Source organism: Tamandua tetradactyla, chromosome 16, assembly GCF_023851605.1.
Source record: "Tamandua tetradactyla isolate mTamTet1 chromosome 16, mTamTet1.pri, whole genome shotgun sequence".
NCBI lineage: Eukaryota > Metazoa > Chordata > Mammalia > Pilosa > Myrmecophagidae > Tamandua > Tamandua tetradactyla.
Genome location: NC_135342.1, coordinates 78,115,141 through 78,134,362, shown reverse-complemented (window position 1 = coordinate 78,134,362; position 19,222 = coordinate 78,115,141). Strand labels below are relative to the sequence as shown.

The following is a 19,222-nucleotide window of genomic DNA, read 5'->3' as shown; positions in this document are numbered from 1 at the left end:
CTACAAATGAGACCTAGTCAACTCTGTGGCCAGTGCTTGATGTGCCGGAAAAGAGATGGCGGTGGGAGGTCAGTTGACCATAAGTGAAAGAATGGTATATACACTCAGGCCTAGCCAAGGAGCAAAGGAGCCAGTGTTACTGCATGCTTTGCAATATTATCTAGCAGTGCTGGCAGTTTGTATGAGTTTCCATTTGCAGCTGTAACAAAATACCACAAATTTAGTAGCTTAAAACAATACAAATTTATTCTCTGACAGTTATGGTGGCCACAAGTCTGAAATGGGTCTTATGGGGCTAATGTGAAGGTGTCAGTGGGCTAGTTTCTTTTGGAGGCTCTAAAGGAGGATCTGTTCTGTGCTTTCCCAGTTATTGAGGTCTCTCACATTCCTTGGCCTATGGCTGCATCACTCTGACCTCTTGCTTATCAATTCTTTCTCTGTGACCCTTTTAAGACCCTCTTACCAGGATCTCTGTGATTACAGAAGGCCCACCCACATAAACCAGGATAATCTTTCATCTTCAAGGTCCTTAACTTCATCACATCTGTGAAATCCCTTTTACCAGGTGAGATAGCATATTCACAGGTTCTGGGGTTAGGGCACTGACATCTTCCTAGGGCCATACACTTTTAAGAACAAGAGGGGAGAAGAAGGATGATTGAGGTTTCACAGGACAAGTTGGAGGGGCTCAAAATAATTGAAGGTTTAGGGGAGAACAGAGGCAATCATTGAATCCAAGATAAACAATAAGATCAGTAAGCTCAGGATGCAATGACATGAGCAAGAGATACAAGCATGTGTGTGGAGGGGAGGGGTCCTTGATAGCTGCAAAGCTCTTTTATGCAAAGAGGGAAAGATGGTGAAAAAAGGTAATAGTCTGTGAAAAAATTTCAGGGTGAGGGATGTTGGCGTTGGGGTGGTAGCCAGGTCTACACTGTAATTTTATGAATATCTGCTCAAGTAAAGGGGAAATAAACATCATTGACATAATGGAAGTCAAGCAGCTGGGGCATCAAGTCATATACTGAAATCACTCAGATACTGAAAAGAGAAAGAATGGATAGGGTTCTAGAATCCAAAAGAATGTGGGGGAGGTGACCTGGAGGCTAGGAGGTGGTCAAGTTGTGTAATCAGATAATGCGAGCCTCGGAGGAGGAGTTAATGAAAGAATACGACAGGGAGCCCCAAGGATATATGGCCTTACCTCTTGGCTATGAAACATTGCCAATGAAGGGATGGGAGAAAGAACTAACTGCACTTAAGAAACCAATTTTCCGTTGACATTGTTGTAGACTGAGTAATGCACCCAGAACTACAACAAAGACATGTTGGTAATCTTCATCCCTCTGATGGCCCTTGTAAGTAGGACCTTTGGAAGATGTTATTTTTAATTAAGGTGTTTTCACTGAAGGTTATTTAAGATTAATTTGATTGTTTTTCATTAAAGCCACCTGGGTCAGGACGGGTCTTAACGTTATCACTGAGGCCTTGTAGAGAAGGCCAGAGAGAGAGAGCGCGCACCTTTGGAAGAAGCTGAAAATTAATGGAACCCAGAAGAGAGGCAGACAGTGCCACGTATGTTGCCATGTGACATAAAACCGAGGACTCAAGGATCACCAGTGCCGTCCCCAGCAAACCACAGTCTGGGGAGAAAGCATTGCCTCGATTTTGGGCTTTTCCTAGCCTCAAAACTGTGAGCCACTAATGCCCTCTGCTTAAGCCAACCCACTGTATTTGTTTTAGCACCTGGGAAACTAAGGTGTTTAAGTTTCCTAGGATGCTCAAGCAAACACCATGAAATGGGTTCAGTTAAGCAATGGGAACATACTGGCTTATGATTTTGAAGCTAAATGAAAGTCCAAACCAAGGCATCATCAAGGCGATGCTTTCCCTGAAGACTGGCATTCTGGGGCTGGCTGCTAGTGATTCTTGGTTCTTAGCTTGTCCTATATACCTGAGGCCTCACCATTCTCTTCCAGGTTTCGTTGATTTCAGTTTCTTACTTCTTCTGGCTTTCTCTTTCTCCATCTGAATTTCATTCTGCTTCTAAAGGATTCCAGTAAGAGGACTAAGACCCATCCTATTTGGGCTGGGTCACACCTTAACTGAAGTAAGCTCATTAAAGGTCCTATTTAGAATGGGTTTATACCTACAGGAATAGGTTAAATTTAAGAACATGTTTTTGCTGGGATATATACAGGTTCAAACCGTCACAACAGCCATACTATATAAGGTACTTTTTCTTTCTTTCTTTTTTTTTTAACCTGCTTACTTTCAGTCTTTCCAATAGAATTTAAGTTTAATTATGGCAGCTCAATGTTATATCAGCAGTGTTTAGAACAGTGCTGGGCACACAGTAGGCCCTTCATTTATAATTGCTGAATGAATGAATGACAGAAGGAAGGAAGAATGAATTCTATAGTACAAGTTAGTCTGGTAAAGACCAAGCATCTGTAAGGGTAAAAAGGAAGGAAATATTCTAGGAAATTATTATAAGCATAAAGAAGTTAAACACAGAAAGTTGCAAAGGCAACAGTGGAAGGATGGACAAGAGAGAGAAATCAGCAGGGTAAAGAAAATTTTGAGGGGGCTAATGAGTTAAGTGGGGACTTATGTTGGAGTTGTGATATAAGTAGAGACACGGTAACCTGGCTTTCTTTCTCTGCAAGCCTTCTGAGGGGAGGCAGCTTGTTTTATCCATGACTTGACACTTGGCAAAGAGTGGGCACTCAGAAGGTAAGTGGCTAGTTGGATGTAAAGAACACAAGAACTGCCCAATTCTGGAGCTAGAAGCCCCTTCCTGGAAGGGACTATTGCTTCAAACAATAGTCAAATGACCACCTTTCAGGGATGTCATATGGTGAAGTCCACCACTGGCTGGAGACCTTTATTAGATGACTTCACAGATCCCTTTCAAGTCCCAAGTCATCAAATGACCAAAGGGACAAGCATCCTCCACTCCTCCTCCTGATTTACATTCCAGCTATGTCATTCATTTTAATGATGGGAGAGCAGAATGACCTTTTGCTAATACCACCTATAGCTTGGAACCCAATTGGCCAACAGTGGAATCATGGCTCTTACTTGACCTCGGCAGGAGGCATGTTGTGTAATAGCATACCCGAGCCACTCAGGGAGAACAACAGCTACAAGGATTTAATTTCCCATTACTATGGCAACCTTGAGACTTTTGTTGCCGCTAAAGGTTAAATGCAACCAAGTGTTCATTAGGACGTTCCACTAATGAATCAAGCCAAATCCTTATTCATGCGTAAATTGATGGCTGTGTGAGTAAAGGGGTGTGGAACAAAGGGACATTTCACGAGCTGGGGAGAGCTAACTGTCCAATCAACCTTGGGATTAAAATTGGTCTCTGGCTGATACAATGGCCTCATCTGTAACATGCATGAAATAACTATAATTGAGGGGGGAAAAAAAAATCAAAGGCATTACATAACAATGCTCTGAGGCATTTGTCTAGCACCCAGAATGATTTTTCATTCTTGCAAAACTGTTTTTGGAACTGTCTAATTTTTTCCTTCTTATCTTTGATGGGCCTTAGAAATCTTTTCAAAGTTAAGAAAACAGCCAAATAATATTTATATTAGCTTTCTCCAGTTGAGGCAATTTTCCATTCAGCATGTTCCTCACTATAAGCAGCTTTGAAAAGAAACATTTTCCGAAACATGTGTGTGTGTGTGTGGGGGGGTGGGATGCTGGCAGAAGGCTCGAGGGTCTCACTGGTCTGTGTGGTTGGAAGTGGCTGCGATGGCTCCGTGGGTGTTTTAGGGATGGTGCCGTGCTCAGAAAACCGGCAGGCTGGCTCCCAGCAGGGGTTCAGTCCATGCTGGGTTCCCTCCCTGGGACCATTTTCCCAGGTGGAGTTCTCATTCACACCTTGCACTCGTGGGTGCCCGGAAGTCCAATCATCACGCACAACCAAACCCCACAGGATGGTGGGGAGGGAGTGGGGAGGTAACCAGGACTCTCTTTCCTGCCAGTCCTGGAGAGAACCCTGATAAGCAGTGATTTCTAAACATCATTCCTTGGGATTTTAAAGATTGGCAGGGATACCACAGGAGCCTCTGGCAGGGAGGCAAAGGGACTTGAGGGACTCTCAACCACCAGAGAAGTATAATTTAATCCGATACATTTATTGGGGTTTCCTATGCAATCATTTATAATAAAGAATCCCACTGCAATGTATATAGGACCAAGAACACAGAAGATGCCTCTGTGGGTAAATATAACTGTTCTTCAAATGTGATGTAGGCATGCCAAGGGGATAATAGGGATTCTGAAGATCAGAGCGAAACTTTTATTTCAGACTTGTAGGAAAAGTCCATCCAGCCTGGGATTTTTTTTTTGTCCCCCACCGCCCGCCCCTGACATGTCATCTACGTTTGCCCTTTGTGGTATCAGTTCAGAAAGGTGAGGATCTAGGATGAGTGGGATTTCCTCCTAGAAGCTGAAGATCAATCTCTCACTCAGGACGCCATTTGGAGGAACAAGGAGCGAGTGGCTTTAGGCCTTTTCTTGTCTGCGTGCTTTCATCAGAATGGAGCACGATGAGAACTTTCCATAATGATGAGGTCAAAAGATGCTTTCTTGGATGAACACTTATGCATTACCTTGAAAATGCTTTACTGTTACCTTGAAAATGCCTTAGAGGCTGAGGACATGCAAGATTCTGAACTTTTGTCAGTAAAGGACAGGAAACGAAACAGAGTCTTGTGTGACCCTGGCTATTTCTAGATACAGGTTCATCACAGCAGAAAATGGAGGGGAAAAAAGCACGCTTCCAATGAATTTGAAGTGTAAATCTACGACCTAAGTGAAAGAGAGATGTGCTGAATTAATGGATAAAAAAAATGAAGCGTTAACGATGGTAAGTTCTTCATGTTTAATTCGTCTTTATATTTTTTGTATCTGATATTAGTGCCTAGCAAATAATAGGTATTTTAGAGATATTTGCCAATTTCTCCTCCTCCTTTGTCACTTTCGTAGTTGCCACATTTCTGAGAGCTTTATTACTTGCCAGGCACTAGTCTAAGCCTCTTGTTTATCTTATTACATGTAATTCTCAAAACAATTTAATAAGGAAGGTACTATTTTATTCTTCATTTTACAGCTGGAAAAACTAGGGCTTAGGTAAACTATATAGCTCTTTTCTTTCTTCCAATCATCCTTCCTTTATCGTTCTCTCTCCCTCTTTCCTGTTTCCCCTGCCTCCTTCCCTCTTTTCTTAAATGAAAACCTAAAGTTCTGGGTAGCATCCTAGGCATGGAGAACACAGAAGAGAACATACAGAAAAAAAATCTCTGTTTCTGTGAAGTTTACATTACACCTAGTTAGTCACTGAGTAAGGATTTGTATCCAGATAGTCGAAGTGAAATGAAGACACGTGGAAAATTACAGCCTGGGGTGATATACTTAGCTACTTCAAGATGTGTGCTGAACCAAGCAGAAATTCTCGTTGGTCAGTTTAGGAAGTCTTCCTATTCTTAGAACACAGCTACTTTGTCTCAACAGTGTGCCTCTGGATGAATGGACAATCTGGTTTTATATCATTCCCTAGCACAAGTTCTGTATGTTCTAATGGTGACTACTTAAAGAAAGAGGTGTCTTCACTTCAGAACAAATATAACTGGTTTTGGACCCAGAAAATCTGTGGTGCTCAGAAGCTCTATGACTGGACAAATCAACTGAGCACTCTCTGATGAATGTTTCCCAACTGTAAAATGTGATGTTAAGTCCCAGATTGCAGAAGTTTTATCAGGACTGAGACAGTTTACACAGACATGCTATTCCTGTACTTAACACCTAGGAAATTCTCTGCCATCAGCAATTTAGAGGGATGGATGACTACATAAGAAAGTAGATGGTTTCTTTTGTTTTCAGATTTACCTCCAGTGCCAACATAACCATCTTGGAGTCTTTCATCAGCACCACTGGCAAGTGGTGAGAGGAGAGGGCACCTGCTACTTATTCCCCCTTAAAAAGTCCAGATTTCTCAACAGCTTGTGAAGTCCTGGACTCTCTGTAAACACGCTTGCTCTAGAATCCCATTAGAACAACCAAACCAGATGACTTACTTTTGGTGCTTTATCTCCCCATTAAAATTAAGTGCCATAACTGAAGTCTTGTCATGATCACTATCTCTGGAGTGTGAGGAAATCCTCAGCAGGACACCTGAGCAGGTATTCGGGGATTGCTACGCTGTTGGTCAGGATTTCAGTCCTTTTAATAACCAACTTCTTCAGAAGGAAATGGATGAGTGAGAGCACAAGTAGTTATTAGATGCCCCAAGACACCCACCACCTGTCTGCAGCACCTCTTCCCCAGTGTCCAGAATCAGAACTTGTTTCCTGGATCCTATCTGGAGTTGAAAATATCAGAAATCCAGAAATACATTAAATGAAGAGGTATTTAGTGAGTTCATGTGGTAACTAATCATCTGTCCAGTTAAGAAGTCTCTCTATCTGGTGCTTGCTCTCTGGTTCACCTGCCATGGACAGCTGACCCCGCAACACTGAACAATATTAACGCTTCCTGCACCCAGCCTGGTGCACTAACATTCCCTGACGTATGACTCTGCTCAGCTGCTGCTCAGTGCCCTTAGCTTAGTCTCGAGATGAAACAGACGCAAACAAGATGGATACTTTGTGCTGTTCACAGTTACTTTTCAGGGGGAGGAGACTGATAATAAGCAAATAAACAATCAACTAACAGTAGGGAGAAATAAGGGCTGTAAGGGCATTAAACGGGATGGCACAGATTAGAAGAACCAGAAAAGGTTTTAGCTTTAGATGATGGGTCAGTAAGAGCTCCAGTAGGAAATATACAGTACACTCAGAGTGGGATATCTTGAGAGTACTTAATATAGGACTATTTATAAATATGTGGGAGAAATGTAGGGAAAACATAAGGGAAAGATTTTTTTTTAACACCATTCCTGGACCTGAAGGAATGGTTTGAAGGGGAGAAAAGGGAACGAAGAGAAGGAAGGAAGGAAGGAAGGAAGAATGGAGGGAGGGAGGGCAAGTGGGGGGAGGGTGAGAAAGGAGGAGGCAGAAGAGAGGGAGAAAAGTAGAAAGGCTCCCCAGCAGGCTATTTCCCCTAAAAGCTGAACCAGCTGTACCCCCCCTGATTTTCAACCTGATGGTTCCAAGCCAGCTTGGAAAAGTATTCCAAAGAGCTACTTATGTCCTCCTGTGGGAAGCAAGGGTTGCCCCATTCTCTTGATGCTACAAAGTCTGCTTTCAGCAGCCTCTGTATAGCATGCAGTGTCCCCCTCTGAGGTGGTATGATTAATGAACTTCGGTTTGAGTTCCTCTGTCAGATGTTGGCCATTTGGCCATCTAGTACTATTCAGGTTGAAAGTCTGTCCTTTATCAATGGCGTGAATAGGAGGTGGACAGAACAATGGGTTGCAAGTGAGACAGCAGGGAAAGAGGCAGCAAGTGGAACTCCTAGATTTTGGGTGGTACTGGTCCCATTTATACGGCAAGAGCACTGCATTTGCAATCCCTATTAAACACTCAAGCACACAGATCATTTTTGGCAAATGGTGCTATGATTGTAGAGGTCAGTGGAGAGGTCAATTTTATACTTTAATTCACACATCACTTTAACAGTGCAGTGGCCCAATCTTTTCTCACTTTTTCATTTTAAAAGAGAATTAATACAGCGAAGAACTGCTATTTTTGATCAAACACCAGAAAGTGCTTTAAAGTAATTTATCATGTGTTAATCATGTGTTAATTAATTCATGCAAGAATTTAAAGTTATCTTTTAAATTATAAGCATTAATAGGACAAGAAACCAGCTGATTCATCATCTCACAGACCTTCCCAAGCCATCATTCTTTCTAGACCATGGGCCCAAGTTATAGTCCTAGGCTTTCTAGATCATCACGATCAAAACTCACTGAGCGTCTTCCCTATTACAGAGAAGGACTTCATGATTTCTTATATGAGTGTTAATATCATTTTTATCTCAATGATATGACATCTTTGAAACAAATTATTTTTATACAGTACAATATAACTTGTGGGAAAATACTATTATGGAAAAGTTCAGAGGTACTAGAACATGTAATTGAAGGGAAAATTGGTCTTCAAACTACATACAAATTCTCAGTGAAATAGCTCTAAACATCTGATTTACCAACTGCTCTGAATGATTGATTCTTTAAAACTGAGATCCCGACCATAAATGAGTCATGACCTATTTTTTATGAGCCAAAACACAATCTAAAATCTTGCTCACATGGTGATCATTTTGAACAAATAAGAATCGCCATCAGTTTTAACAACTAAAACACCAGGGTTGAGGATTGCCAAAACTTAGTTTTCCACCTTCATGAGATGGGCTCTGGAGTAATCTTGACTATTTAATTTGCATAATAAAAAGAACTAACTACAGAATATTGACATTGCTCATTCCACTAAGGCAGACCTTGTGGCTGGCCACCATAAGGCAATGCCCAACTGGTTTCTTCCCCACTAACAAAAGAGCCTAGAAAAACCACATCCTTTTCTGGCCTCCTCTGCAGTTTGGGGTGACCAAATGACATGGTCCTGGATAACTAAAAGTCAATAAGAAATTTTGAGTTTTTGGAAAGGATTTTCTCCCTTGATAGGAGACAAGAACTTCAACCTAAGTCTGGAGCTGCAGCAGCTATCTTGCAACCATTAGGTAACAAACCCAAGGACAAAAAGCAAACAGGCTGAGGATGAAGAAGTGAAGAGATGCAGAGAGTGTAGAGTCTTGATGACATTACAGAGCTGCTGAACTGCCCTTAACTGCCTACCTCCACTCCCTTTATGTAAATTAGCAAAATGCCTTTACTGTTTAATCTAATGTCGTTGGGTTCCTTTACTCACAGCTCACTGAAAACAAGCAATGCTCTTCTTGGTATTATTTTCTCCCTTGCACTCTCCTGAGGTTTTTATTCTTTGAAAGGATTATACTCGTTCTTCTTATCCCTCCCATACCACTTTTTGGGTGTTCCTTGAGATTCTATATGAAGCCCTTGTTTTCATTTCCCCTCTCATTCTCCTTTATGGATTCTAGCAACTTCCACAGCTTTCACTATCACCCACTTGCAAATAACTTCCAAACCTGTCTTATATCCTTAATCATGAGTAACACGAACCATGAAGCTGTGGTGGAGGGGTGAGGGTGGGGCAGTCCCACCACCCTGTCCACCCCTAGCAGACAACCATCGGGCCCCAGGTGCTGGGCTATCCCAATATTCTGAAGGAAGATTACACTTCCCTTCTGGTTCCTATGAAGAAGAAATGTGCAACAATGTTCAACCCCAATAAAAATGCCAAATCACTTTCTTTTTACTTTCTTCAACTGCCATGGTACTTCCTGCTATTTCCATTTGGGGAATTGACAATGCGTCATCTCTTACTTGGCTTTGTTTCCTATCACTTGTACCATTCTATGACTTTGCTTTTCTTCTAACCTTTATGCCTAAAGGTTTCTCTGGAAGTAAGGGAATAGGAAATTATGAGAATGAGACAGGGCTTTAACCATATTAGACATGAGACGCTGGTGGAATTTCCAGTCAAGGTTGAGGCAGGCTCATCCAGAAACACTGCTGGTAATGTCCCCATTGTCTGTTTTATGCACTACCCCACGTTGCCTGTATTATCCCACAGGAGCCCTTGAACAAGAACTCACTGAGAGTAGAGCCTACTGAAGTATTCCTGGGACTCGAGCCACAAATGGCTTGGGGGAAAACAAAAACTTCAGGAGCTATCCATGGTACTTAATCACTTTTCTATCCAGTGCTAATCCCTGTGTGGGAAGGCTGCCAGGAACTGAGTTCACCCACTAATTGTCATCATTTGCCAAACCTGTGTCCAGCCAGACTTCTTGCTCCAAATACACATTCACTGACCCTCGTCGATTCTCTCACCTGGCCAAAACCTCAGTGATGTTTTAAACTACTCACACAATTCCTTGGTAGAGACTTGTGACAACTCAATTTAGTTCCTGGAGGGTAGAGATCAAGCTTCATTTCAATCTGGGGCCTCCACAGTGCCTGGTTACGTACCCTCACCGCGAGACCTGATCTGTTAGAACGTCTGTATTCTGGCCATTTGTCATAGATGGCAAGAAATTCATTGCTTTTTATTTAAACATCATTCTTTAAAGTTGATGTCTGGTTAATCTACTTCTCAAGATGAAACAGGAGCCAGTCTGTTCTCTCAGGCTGGAATCTATGTATATAATGCTCAAAACTAAAAAAAATTACCTTCTAAAAAAGACTACTCAGAGAAAAGAAATTCCTTTTATTATATAGAGTTGAATGTGCAACAGTTTATTTGGTTTGGAACTAAGGTGTCCAGTAATTTTAGGTGGCTCCTGAATCTGCTTGAAAAGAAATAGTGAGAGAAAAATATCTTTTATAATATATATTTCTTTAGGATATGATCACAATATCAGGATACCTTTGGGAATGACTTGGGGCAACACACCAGTGAAATCACATCATATAATAGTGTGAGACTTGGGCAGTTCATCAGAAATGGGGTTGAGTAAGTTCCTCTCCAGAGTATAACAGAGAGCAACTGCGGGTGACATAAGGAGCTACTTATCTGTATCAATCCCTAAACTATAGCATGCCTGTTAAGAGTTTGGACTCTGGAACTAGCCTGGAAATAAATCCTGCTGCCCCCACTTCCTGTGTGACCTTTTACAAGACACTTAACCTCTCTAGGCCTCAGGAATCTTCATTAGTAGAACAGAAAAGCAATACTACCGGCCTCTGCAATGCTATCACAAAGTGATAACAATGTGACTGGCACATGTTACCCGTTAAGTAACTATTAGGTATTATTGGCAGGAGTCTGACAGTTATACTGTTATGTATGGTTCAGTTGTTCTTAGTGCTGGACTTTGAATACCTGCCTCAGTGCCTGCCCCATTCATGCAGGGTGTGGCACATAACTAGCACACAGCAGCCATCATCAATATTTAATTGGAGAGCTAATCATTGGCCATGTATACAAGTAGTGGCAAAAATGGCAGTTTGTTCCCAAAATTTGTTTTCCCTTTCTTCCATAATAATATAAAATATATGATGATATAACATTATAATATTATAATATATATAACTTCCAGCCAGATATCAGGCTTTCTAGACTAAAGATTGCATTCCCCAGCCTCCCTTGCAACTATATGCAATAAGGTATGACCGGAATCCACACGTGCAGTGTCGGTGTCATTCCTTTCAGAGAGGTACCTTCCTCTGGATACTTTCCCTCTCGTGCTGACTCTGATTCAGCCATCCTGAGTGGTGTGGAGAAGGGGGTCCCTTGCACTCCATAACAACGAGACAGAAGGAACCTGGGTTTTCACCTCATGGAGCTTTCATTCTAGCTCTGAACCTCTTGAGACTGGGCTGTTCCATGAGAGAGGACAACGCTACCTTTCTTGTTAAGTCACTATTTTTTAGGTCTCCAGTAGGGTAGTTGAGTCTCTAGTAAATACGCACCTGCATGGAATGAGTAATTTTTATTGAGGACCAAATGCAATGTAAGGTCCAAATTCTTCATCCAATCAACTCTCTGGCCAACATTGATTCTGTCAATATGATGGGCATCAAAGAACCCGACACAAACAAACCCCCCTACGGGGCACAGGTGCCTCTCTGTAATGGGGCTCCCACCTCTCTTCCCAGCTAAGTATTCCTATGTTGTGCTCTGCTCCTTCTCTCACACGGAATACCTCTCCTTCCCAAAAGGGTTCAGTGCAAATATCATTTCTGGTGAAAACTCCCCCGTGACCTTCCGCATCCCCCTCACGCGGCAGGGCTGTAGCCGGGCCCTCTGTGTGCCTATGGCACACGGCGCCTCCGAACCTTGCAAAGTGCAGCGTGGTGCCCAGCCAAGGCATGCGGCATTTGAACCCCAGCCCTGCCCTATTGATGGTCTTGAACAAGTTATGTAACATGATGTATTTTCTTTTCTGATTTATAAAAAGAACTAAAAGTAGAACTTAGTCTATAGGGTTAAATTAGATAACCTACAAAAGACCTGTAGCTTATACCTCGGCCTGTAGTAGATCTCAGCCTATGATAAGAAGAGCCAGGCTGGGCTGTGACCATCCGTGTCCTGGATTTCCCACTACACTCTGACTTCCTTGAAGGCAGTGGCTGCAATCTCACTCATTTCACTGGTATTCAGAGCTCAGGACAATGCCAGGCACACAGGGAAGTCAAGAGATGCTTCTTGAATCCATCATCAAATCAGCCAGTGAATAAATGATAGTTTTCTGGGCTTAAGGGCATCAGAAATGGAACATATAATCTGGTATCTTCTTGATGTTTTGGGTCAGAGTAGGCAAAAGTCTTTGGAAGATGTCATTCATGAAGAATTCAATGCCATCCCATTAAACCTACGCTTTGACTCAGAATTCTGACCACAGAGGCTGCAGGTGGAATGGACGGGCAGGTGGCTGCTCACAGCTGGTGTCCTGAAAGCCCTGTGTTTAGAGACAACAGGACACTACAAGTTACTTCCCCATGCTGCTCTTTAGATCCCCGCTGCTCACTTTACCAGCACGTCCTGCTGCTGAGCAGTTTTAGAAAACAAATGAGGGGTCACGAAGGATGCTGGAAGCTGGGCAGCATGTGCAGGTGTTCCGTGAATTTAAGGAACTTGTGCCATTCCCTATCAGAAGAGAACATCTGCCCCCCAGGTCCCCCATATGGCACCTCATTTACGAAATGGGCTGCAACTCCCCAAAGAAGGAAAACCACCTTCACGGAGAGGAGGAGAAGGCAAGCCTCCCCTGGTCATCTCCATTGTACCTGTCATAGTTTAAAAGAGTTGTGACAACGTCTTAGCCCTTGTCACTGCAATTCCCTCCCTCTTGCTTTCTTCCTCTCCTTTTAAAAAGGTTATTCCCAGCAGGTAGAGATCATAGGCTGAGTTCTAACACCACCTTCTCTTCAAAGGAGTCCTTAGACAGTATCTTCATTTGTATAGATCCAACCCCAGACATTGAATCAAACCCTAACTTGTGACAGAAGTCTGTCCCTATATTGTTTCCTTGCCCCCAAGCTGCAGGAACAACCTACTCACCTCTGAGAATGTAAGGAAGCCTGACATTTTCTTTCTCTTCTAAGAAAAGAAACCGATCTAAGATTGCTACACCTTCTTTTGATTTAGAAAATAAAAACACTCCAACGCTCGTTGTAGGTGGCTGCCTGTGTTTATTTTATGGCTGTTCATTTCATCTGGTAACAGTTATCGGGTGCTTACCAAGTAACAGGCACTGAGCTAAATGCTTTCCATAAATTTTCTGTTTTAATCCTCCCAGCAAATCATGAAGCTAGAGCCGGTACCACCCTCAGATTTTCAGATGGAGCATGTGCTGCGCGGAAAGAGGAGGCACTCTACTGACCGCCACACCACTAATAAGTGGTAACACCAGTATCTGAACTGTGCGCATTCGCTGCAGAGCCTGCTTTCTTAACCACTGTGCTCTACTGCACGTACTCTACTTGCAAAAGAAGAAGTGTCTGGTAGAGATGGCAAATGGCTTTGATAGAGAGGGTACATCTACTCAGGGCCTTGAAGACTGCATAAGAGTTTTCCATGTGGAAGGGCTGGGAGGACATCAGGATGAATAGGGAAAACAGCTGTTATTGTTCTTTCTCTCTCCAGTTGAATGGAAGCATTTTGCTGTGAAACTGAATTCTTATCTAAGTGCTATCCCAGTCCCCCCATCAAAGCTGGGAGGAATTTATCCAAATGGAGTGGAGAATCCTGGCTGCTTATATAGCAAGGGAAATGGGATGGAGCCCTGGAGCCCTGAGCCATGGCACTGCAGCCTGTCTGCTTCCCGAGAGAAGTCTCAGGTGCCAGCTCTAAATCATTCGCAGCTGCCTTGGAGCTTCTGTAGCTCCTGCAAAGATACTTAAAATGTATTTGTCTTGCCTGCTCAAGTGTTTGCTTGCTGCAACCTCTCTGCCTTCGTATCATAAATCTGAAGGGTCTATTTTTTATTTCAAAATGATAACTGTGGTGTCAGCGAAAAGGATGGATTGTAAAGGTGGGAGAGGGAAAGCAGGGAGATCCTGAGGCAGCGTCACCTACCATAGGTTAAGCCTGAGGATAGGGCAGCACCAGTTAGTGGCAGCAGGAGTGGAAAGGGGCGGAGACAGAGGAAATGTGCTGGGTGTAGCATGTGCTGACTGGCAGGAAAAAGAGAAAGGGGGTCTCTGGGAGGGAGGCAGTTTCAAGAAGAAGACATGGCATTAATTTTGGAATTTTCAGTCGAGTAGGGGAGGGGGCAAAATGCAGGGTCAGAAGTGTGGGGTCTCATGGGAGACGAACGTGTTTAAATCATACCCCTCCCTCCACTCAACACACAGCCTGGGGGAAGCAGAGGATTTTTGGGCCAGTTAACCTCTCTGGGCCTCCTTGACCTCATCTGAAAAGTGGGAATAATAACAGCAGCCACCTCATAGGACCGTTTTGAGGATGCTAGAAATAATCCATGCAAAACACTTAGACAACAGTCAGGTGAGGTTAATAACTTAGTGACAAAAATACTAGTTATCATTATGGCTAATTTATGCCAGGCACCATTCTAAAGATTGCATGTATTATTTGGCATAACTGTCCTAAGAAGCCTCTAAGGCGAGTATTATTTGTATTCCCTTTTACTGATCAGGAAACTGAGGTACAGAGAGGTTAATTAGATGGCCTAAGGACACACAGCTAACTAGCAGCAGAGCCAGGATTTAAACCCCAGTGGTCTGGCTCCAGCCTGTGCTTTTAACTACTCTTTTACTCGGTATCCCTATTCTAGCTATTAATTGTGCTTAAGAACTTCTGTGTGAAGATGCTCTCGGAAACTGGAAGTTAAAATCTAAACACTCAGGAAAGAGGGCAGAGCTTAAAGAGTTTCCTTCAAGAGATCTTTTTAAGGATAACATCTCTCAGATTGTGGTCAGAGTCAAATGACACCATGGAGAAAAGGAAGCATTACCAACTGAATGCTTTCCCATGATGGACACAAAGAAAAGGAAGATCTGGTGAGGGAAACTGAGGCACAGCCACAGGTGAACTAGGGCTGTGGAAGCAAAAAGAAAGGAGATACTCAAGAACACACGATTTGAGCAATTGGGAGATCTTTGGCGACTTTCCAGAGAGTATTCTGATAAAACCGTAGAGGGTCGGCGAACAAGGACTTACTTGCTAGGGAACTGAAAGCACTGAGAATTGCCTATTTTTAAGACATTTGCAAAGGAGGAAAAGAGAGGGCAGCTACTGGGTGAAGTGGGCAAGGCGAGGGAGGGCAGGGGTAGCACAGCAGTGTAAGGGCTGTTTAAGGGCTGTGTGGCAGTGCCACTTTTCTCTGTAAGTTTCACATATCTCAATGCTTTTGGCCTGTAGACATTCCCCAAGACCATTACACCCCAATCTATAGTTGGGGAACTTCACGACGTTACATGATGAAATGTATTCAATTCCATTTGTAAAGGATGCACGGCAAAGGGGTGGGCTGTTCCCTGGTAAGGAATGTTAAATTAGCTCCAGCTTATCCTCCTGTAGTCTGAGGAAAGACTGGTAATAACCGGGCGGCTCTGTTTTTCCTATGGCCTCAGGTAATGATGATATAAAAGGGAAAGACTCTTATGTGCCGCTTTAAAATATCATTGATTTAAATATCAGCGAATCTGGAGCTATTTTATGGGGACCTGTAGATAGAAGAGAATGTGCATTAAAAAATTAATGGATTCTAAAAATAATTTGAGACAAAGTAGAACAATCCTTACCACGTCCCCATGGCTTTGTGTCTGAATATGACAATAATGCTCTGCTAAAACACTTTCAATTAAATACTGATTGTGAAATGGCACTACAACTGTTTCACGCTACGGTATATGAAGTAAAAACAGCCAAATATAAAATTGCTTGTGCATAAGCAGAATCAAAACAGTAGCTAGGGACTTCCTGGAAGATGGCGGCTTAGTAAGACGCGCGGATCTTAGTTTCTTCTCCAGGACACCTACTAGGGGAGTAGAAACGATACAGAAAGCGCCCAAAGCCACAACAGAGATAAAAAAGACAGCGTACCCCATCCTGGAACGGCTGGCTGGCTGAGAGAAGCAGCTCGGGTGAGATCGCCGAGGCGCGCGGGCCTTACCGGGCGGGGTGGCAAGCGGCCGGAGTTACTCCCTTCCCCCTTCCCGGGCCGGCTGGGAGAATTGGAGAGGCGGTCCCCTGAAACAAAGACGGCTGGCGCCCACACCACGCGCAGCCCCCGGACCAACTGAGAGAATTGGATCGGAAACCCCCAGGCCGCGGAGAACGGTGACGGGTGGGGGAGGCCCCTTCCAAAGCCGTGACTCCCGGGGAACGTGCACTCTCTCGGGCGGGCCGCTGCCGCTGGCGCCCTCCCGCCACGCTTGTTGCCCAGGGCCGACTGGGAAATTCGGACGGGCTCTTTCCCTGGCTGCGGCGACCAGCAACCCTCCCTGCGTTCGGACCCCGGGCCGGCTCAAGCCGTTTCGGCTAGCGAACCCCCAGGACGGCGAGAGTTTTCCAAAGTTTAAGGTCCCACAGCACCTTTTACTGGTGGGACCCGCAGACAAACGGGTGCCACGAGCGCCACCTACTGGGCAGGATAAGAAAAACAGAACCCAGAGATTTCACAGAAAAATATTACAACCTTGCTGGGTCCAACACCAAGAGAAATCTGAATAAATGCCCAGACGCCAGCAGCAGAAGATAACTGTCCACGCTCAAAAGATTGAAAATATGGCTCAGTCAAAGGAACAAACCAATAGCTCAAATGAGACACAAGAGCTGAGACAACTAATGCTGAATATACGAACAGAAATGGAAAACCTCTTCAAAAATGAAATCGATAAATTGAGGGAGGACATGAAGAGGACATGGGCTGAACATAAAGAAGAAATAGAAAAACTGAAAAAAACAAATCGCAGAACTTATGGAAGTGAAGGATAAAGTAGCAAACATAGAAAAAATAATGGATAGCTACAATGATAGATTTAAAGAGACAGAAGATAGAATTAGTGATTTGGAGGATGGAACATCTGAATTCCAAAAAGAAACAGAAACTATAGGGAAAAGAATGGAAAAATTTGAACAGGGTATCAGGGAACTCAAGGACAATATGAACCGCACAAATATACGTGTTGTGGGTGTCCCAGAAGGAGAAGAGAAGGGAAAAGGAGGAGAAAAACTAATGGAAGAAACTATCACTGAAAATTTCCCAACTCTTATGAAAGACCTAAAATTACAGATCCAAGAAGTGCAGCGCACCCCAAAGAGATTAGACCCAAATAGGCGTTCTCCAAGACACTTACTAGTTAGAATGTCAGAGGTCAAAGAGAAAGAGAAGATCTTGAAAGCAGCAAGAGAAAAACAATCCATTACATACAAGGGAAACCCAATAAGATTTTGTGTAGATTTCTCAGCAGAAACCATGGAAGCTAGAAGACAGTGGGATGATATATTTAAAATACTAAAAGAGAAAAACTGCCAACCAAGACTCCTATATCCAGCAAAATTATCCTTCAAAAATGAGGGAGAAATTAAAACATTCACAGACAAAAAGTCACTGAAAGAATTTGTGACCAAGAGACCAGCTCTGCAAGAAATACTAAAGGGAGCACTAGAGTCAGATACAAAAAGACAGAAGAGAGAGATATGGAAAAGAGTGTAGAAAGAAGGAAAATCAGATATGATATATATAATACAAAAGGCAAAATGTTAGAGGAAAATATTATCCAAACAGTAATAACACTAAATGTCAATGGACTGAATTCCCCAATCAAAAGACATAGATTGGCAGAATGAATTAAAAAACAGGATCCTTCTATATGCTGTCTACAGGAAACACATCTTAGACCCAAAGATAAACATAGGTTGAAAGTGAAAGGTTGGGAAAAGATATTTCATGCAAATAACAACCAGAAAAGAGCAGGAGTGGCTATACTAATATCCAACAAATTAGACTTCAAATGTAAAACAGTTAAAAGAGACAAAGAAGGACACTATATACTAATAAAAGGAACAATTAAACAAGAAGACATAACAATCATAAATATTTACGCACCGAATCAGAATGCCCCAAAATACGTGAGGAATATACTGCAAACATTGAAAAGGGAAATAGACTTATATACCATAATAGTTGGAGACTTCAACTCACCACTCTCATCAAGGGACAGAACATCTAGACAGAAGATCAACAAAGAAATAGAGAATCTGAATATTACTATAAATGAACTAGACTTAATAGACATTTATAGGACATTACATCCCACAACAGCAGGATACACCTTTTTCTCAAGTGCTCATGGATCATTCTCAAAGATAGACCATATGCTGGGTCACAAAGCAAGTCTTAACAAATTTAAAAAGATTGAAATCTTACACAACACTTTCTCGGACCATAAAGGAATGATGTTGGAAATCAATAATAGGCAGAGTGCCAGAAAATTCACAAATACGTGGAGGCTCAACAACACACTCCTAAACAACGACTGGGTCAAAGAAGAAATTGCAAGGGAAATTAGCAAATACCTCGAGGCGAATGAAAATGAAAACACAACATATCAAAACTTATGGGACGCAGCAAAGGCAGTGCTAAGAGGGAAATTTATTGCTCTAAATGCCTATATCAGAAAAGAAGAAAAGGCAAAAATTCAGGAATTAACTATCCATTTGGAAGAACTGGAGAAAGAACAGCAAGCTAACCCCAAAGCAAGCAAAAGGAAAGAAATAACAAAGATTAGAGCACAAATAAATGAAATTGAAAACATGAAAACAATAGAGAAAATCAATAAGGCCAGAAGTTGGTTCTATGAGAAAATCAATAAGATTGATGGGCCCTTAGCAAGATTGACAAAAAGAAGAAGAGAGAGGATGCAAATAAATAAGATCAGAAATGGAAGAGGAGACATAACTACTGACCTCACAGAAATAAAGGAGGTAATAACAGGATACTATGAACAACTTTACGCTAATAAATACAACAATTTAGAGGAAATGGACGGGTTCCTGGAAAGACATGAACAACCAACTTTGACTCAAGAAGACATAGATGACCTCAACAAACCAATCACAAGTAAAGAAATTGAATTAGTCATTCAAAAGCTTCCTAAAAAGAAAAGTCCAGGACCAGATGGCTTCACATGTGAATTCTACCAAACGTT

At 42.6% G+C, this 19,222-nt stretch overlaps 1 protein-coding gene and 1 long non-coding RNA gene across 8 annotated transcripts in view; one reads left to right on the top strand and one right to left on the bottom strand.

The window, feature by feature from the left end:
• The window catches only part of CDH13 (cadherin 13), a 1,150,740-nt gene that overhangs the window by 356,425 nt on the left and 775,093 nt on the right, over positions 1–19,222 (bottom strand). Inside the window, exon 7 of one of the 6 annotated variants that reach the window (XM_077133150.1) lies at positions 12,467–12,504. The exons of the other annotated variants lie outside the window; for them this stretch is intronic. Coding sequence (XP_076989265.1) covers positions 12,482–12,504 — 23 coding nt within the window. The 3' untranslated portion in view covers positions 12,467–12,481. Of the gene's footprint in view, positions 1–12,466; positions 12,505–19,222 lie in introns of those variants that run through there. 6 annotated transcript variants of the gene reach the window in all.
• On the top strand, positions 1,091–6,350 carry LOC143659831 (uncharacterized). 2 transcript variants are annotated; one of them, XR_013163782.1, is made up of 3 exons: positions 1,091–1,358; positions 4,756–4,888; positions 5,902–6,350. It is a non-coding gene; the product is annotated as an uncharacterized LOC143659831 (long non-coding RNA). The 2 variants fall into 2 exon arrangements; XR_013163781.1 differs by lacking the exon at positions 1,091–1,358 and adding an exon at positions 2,444–2,736.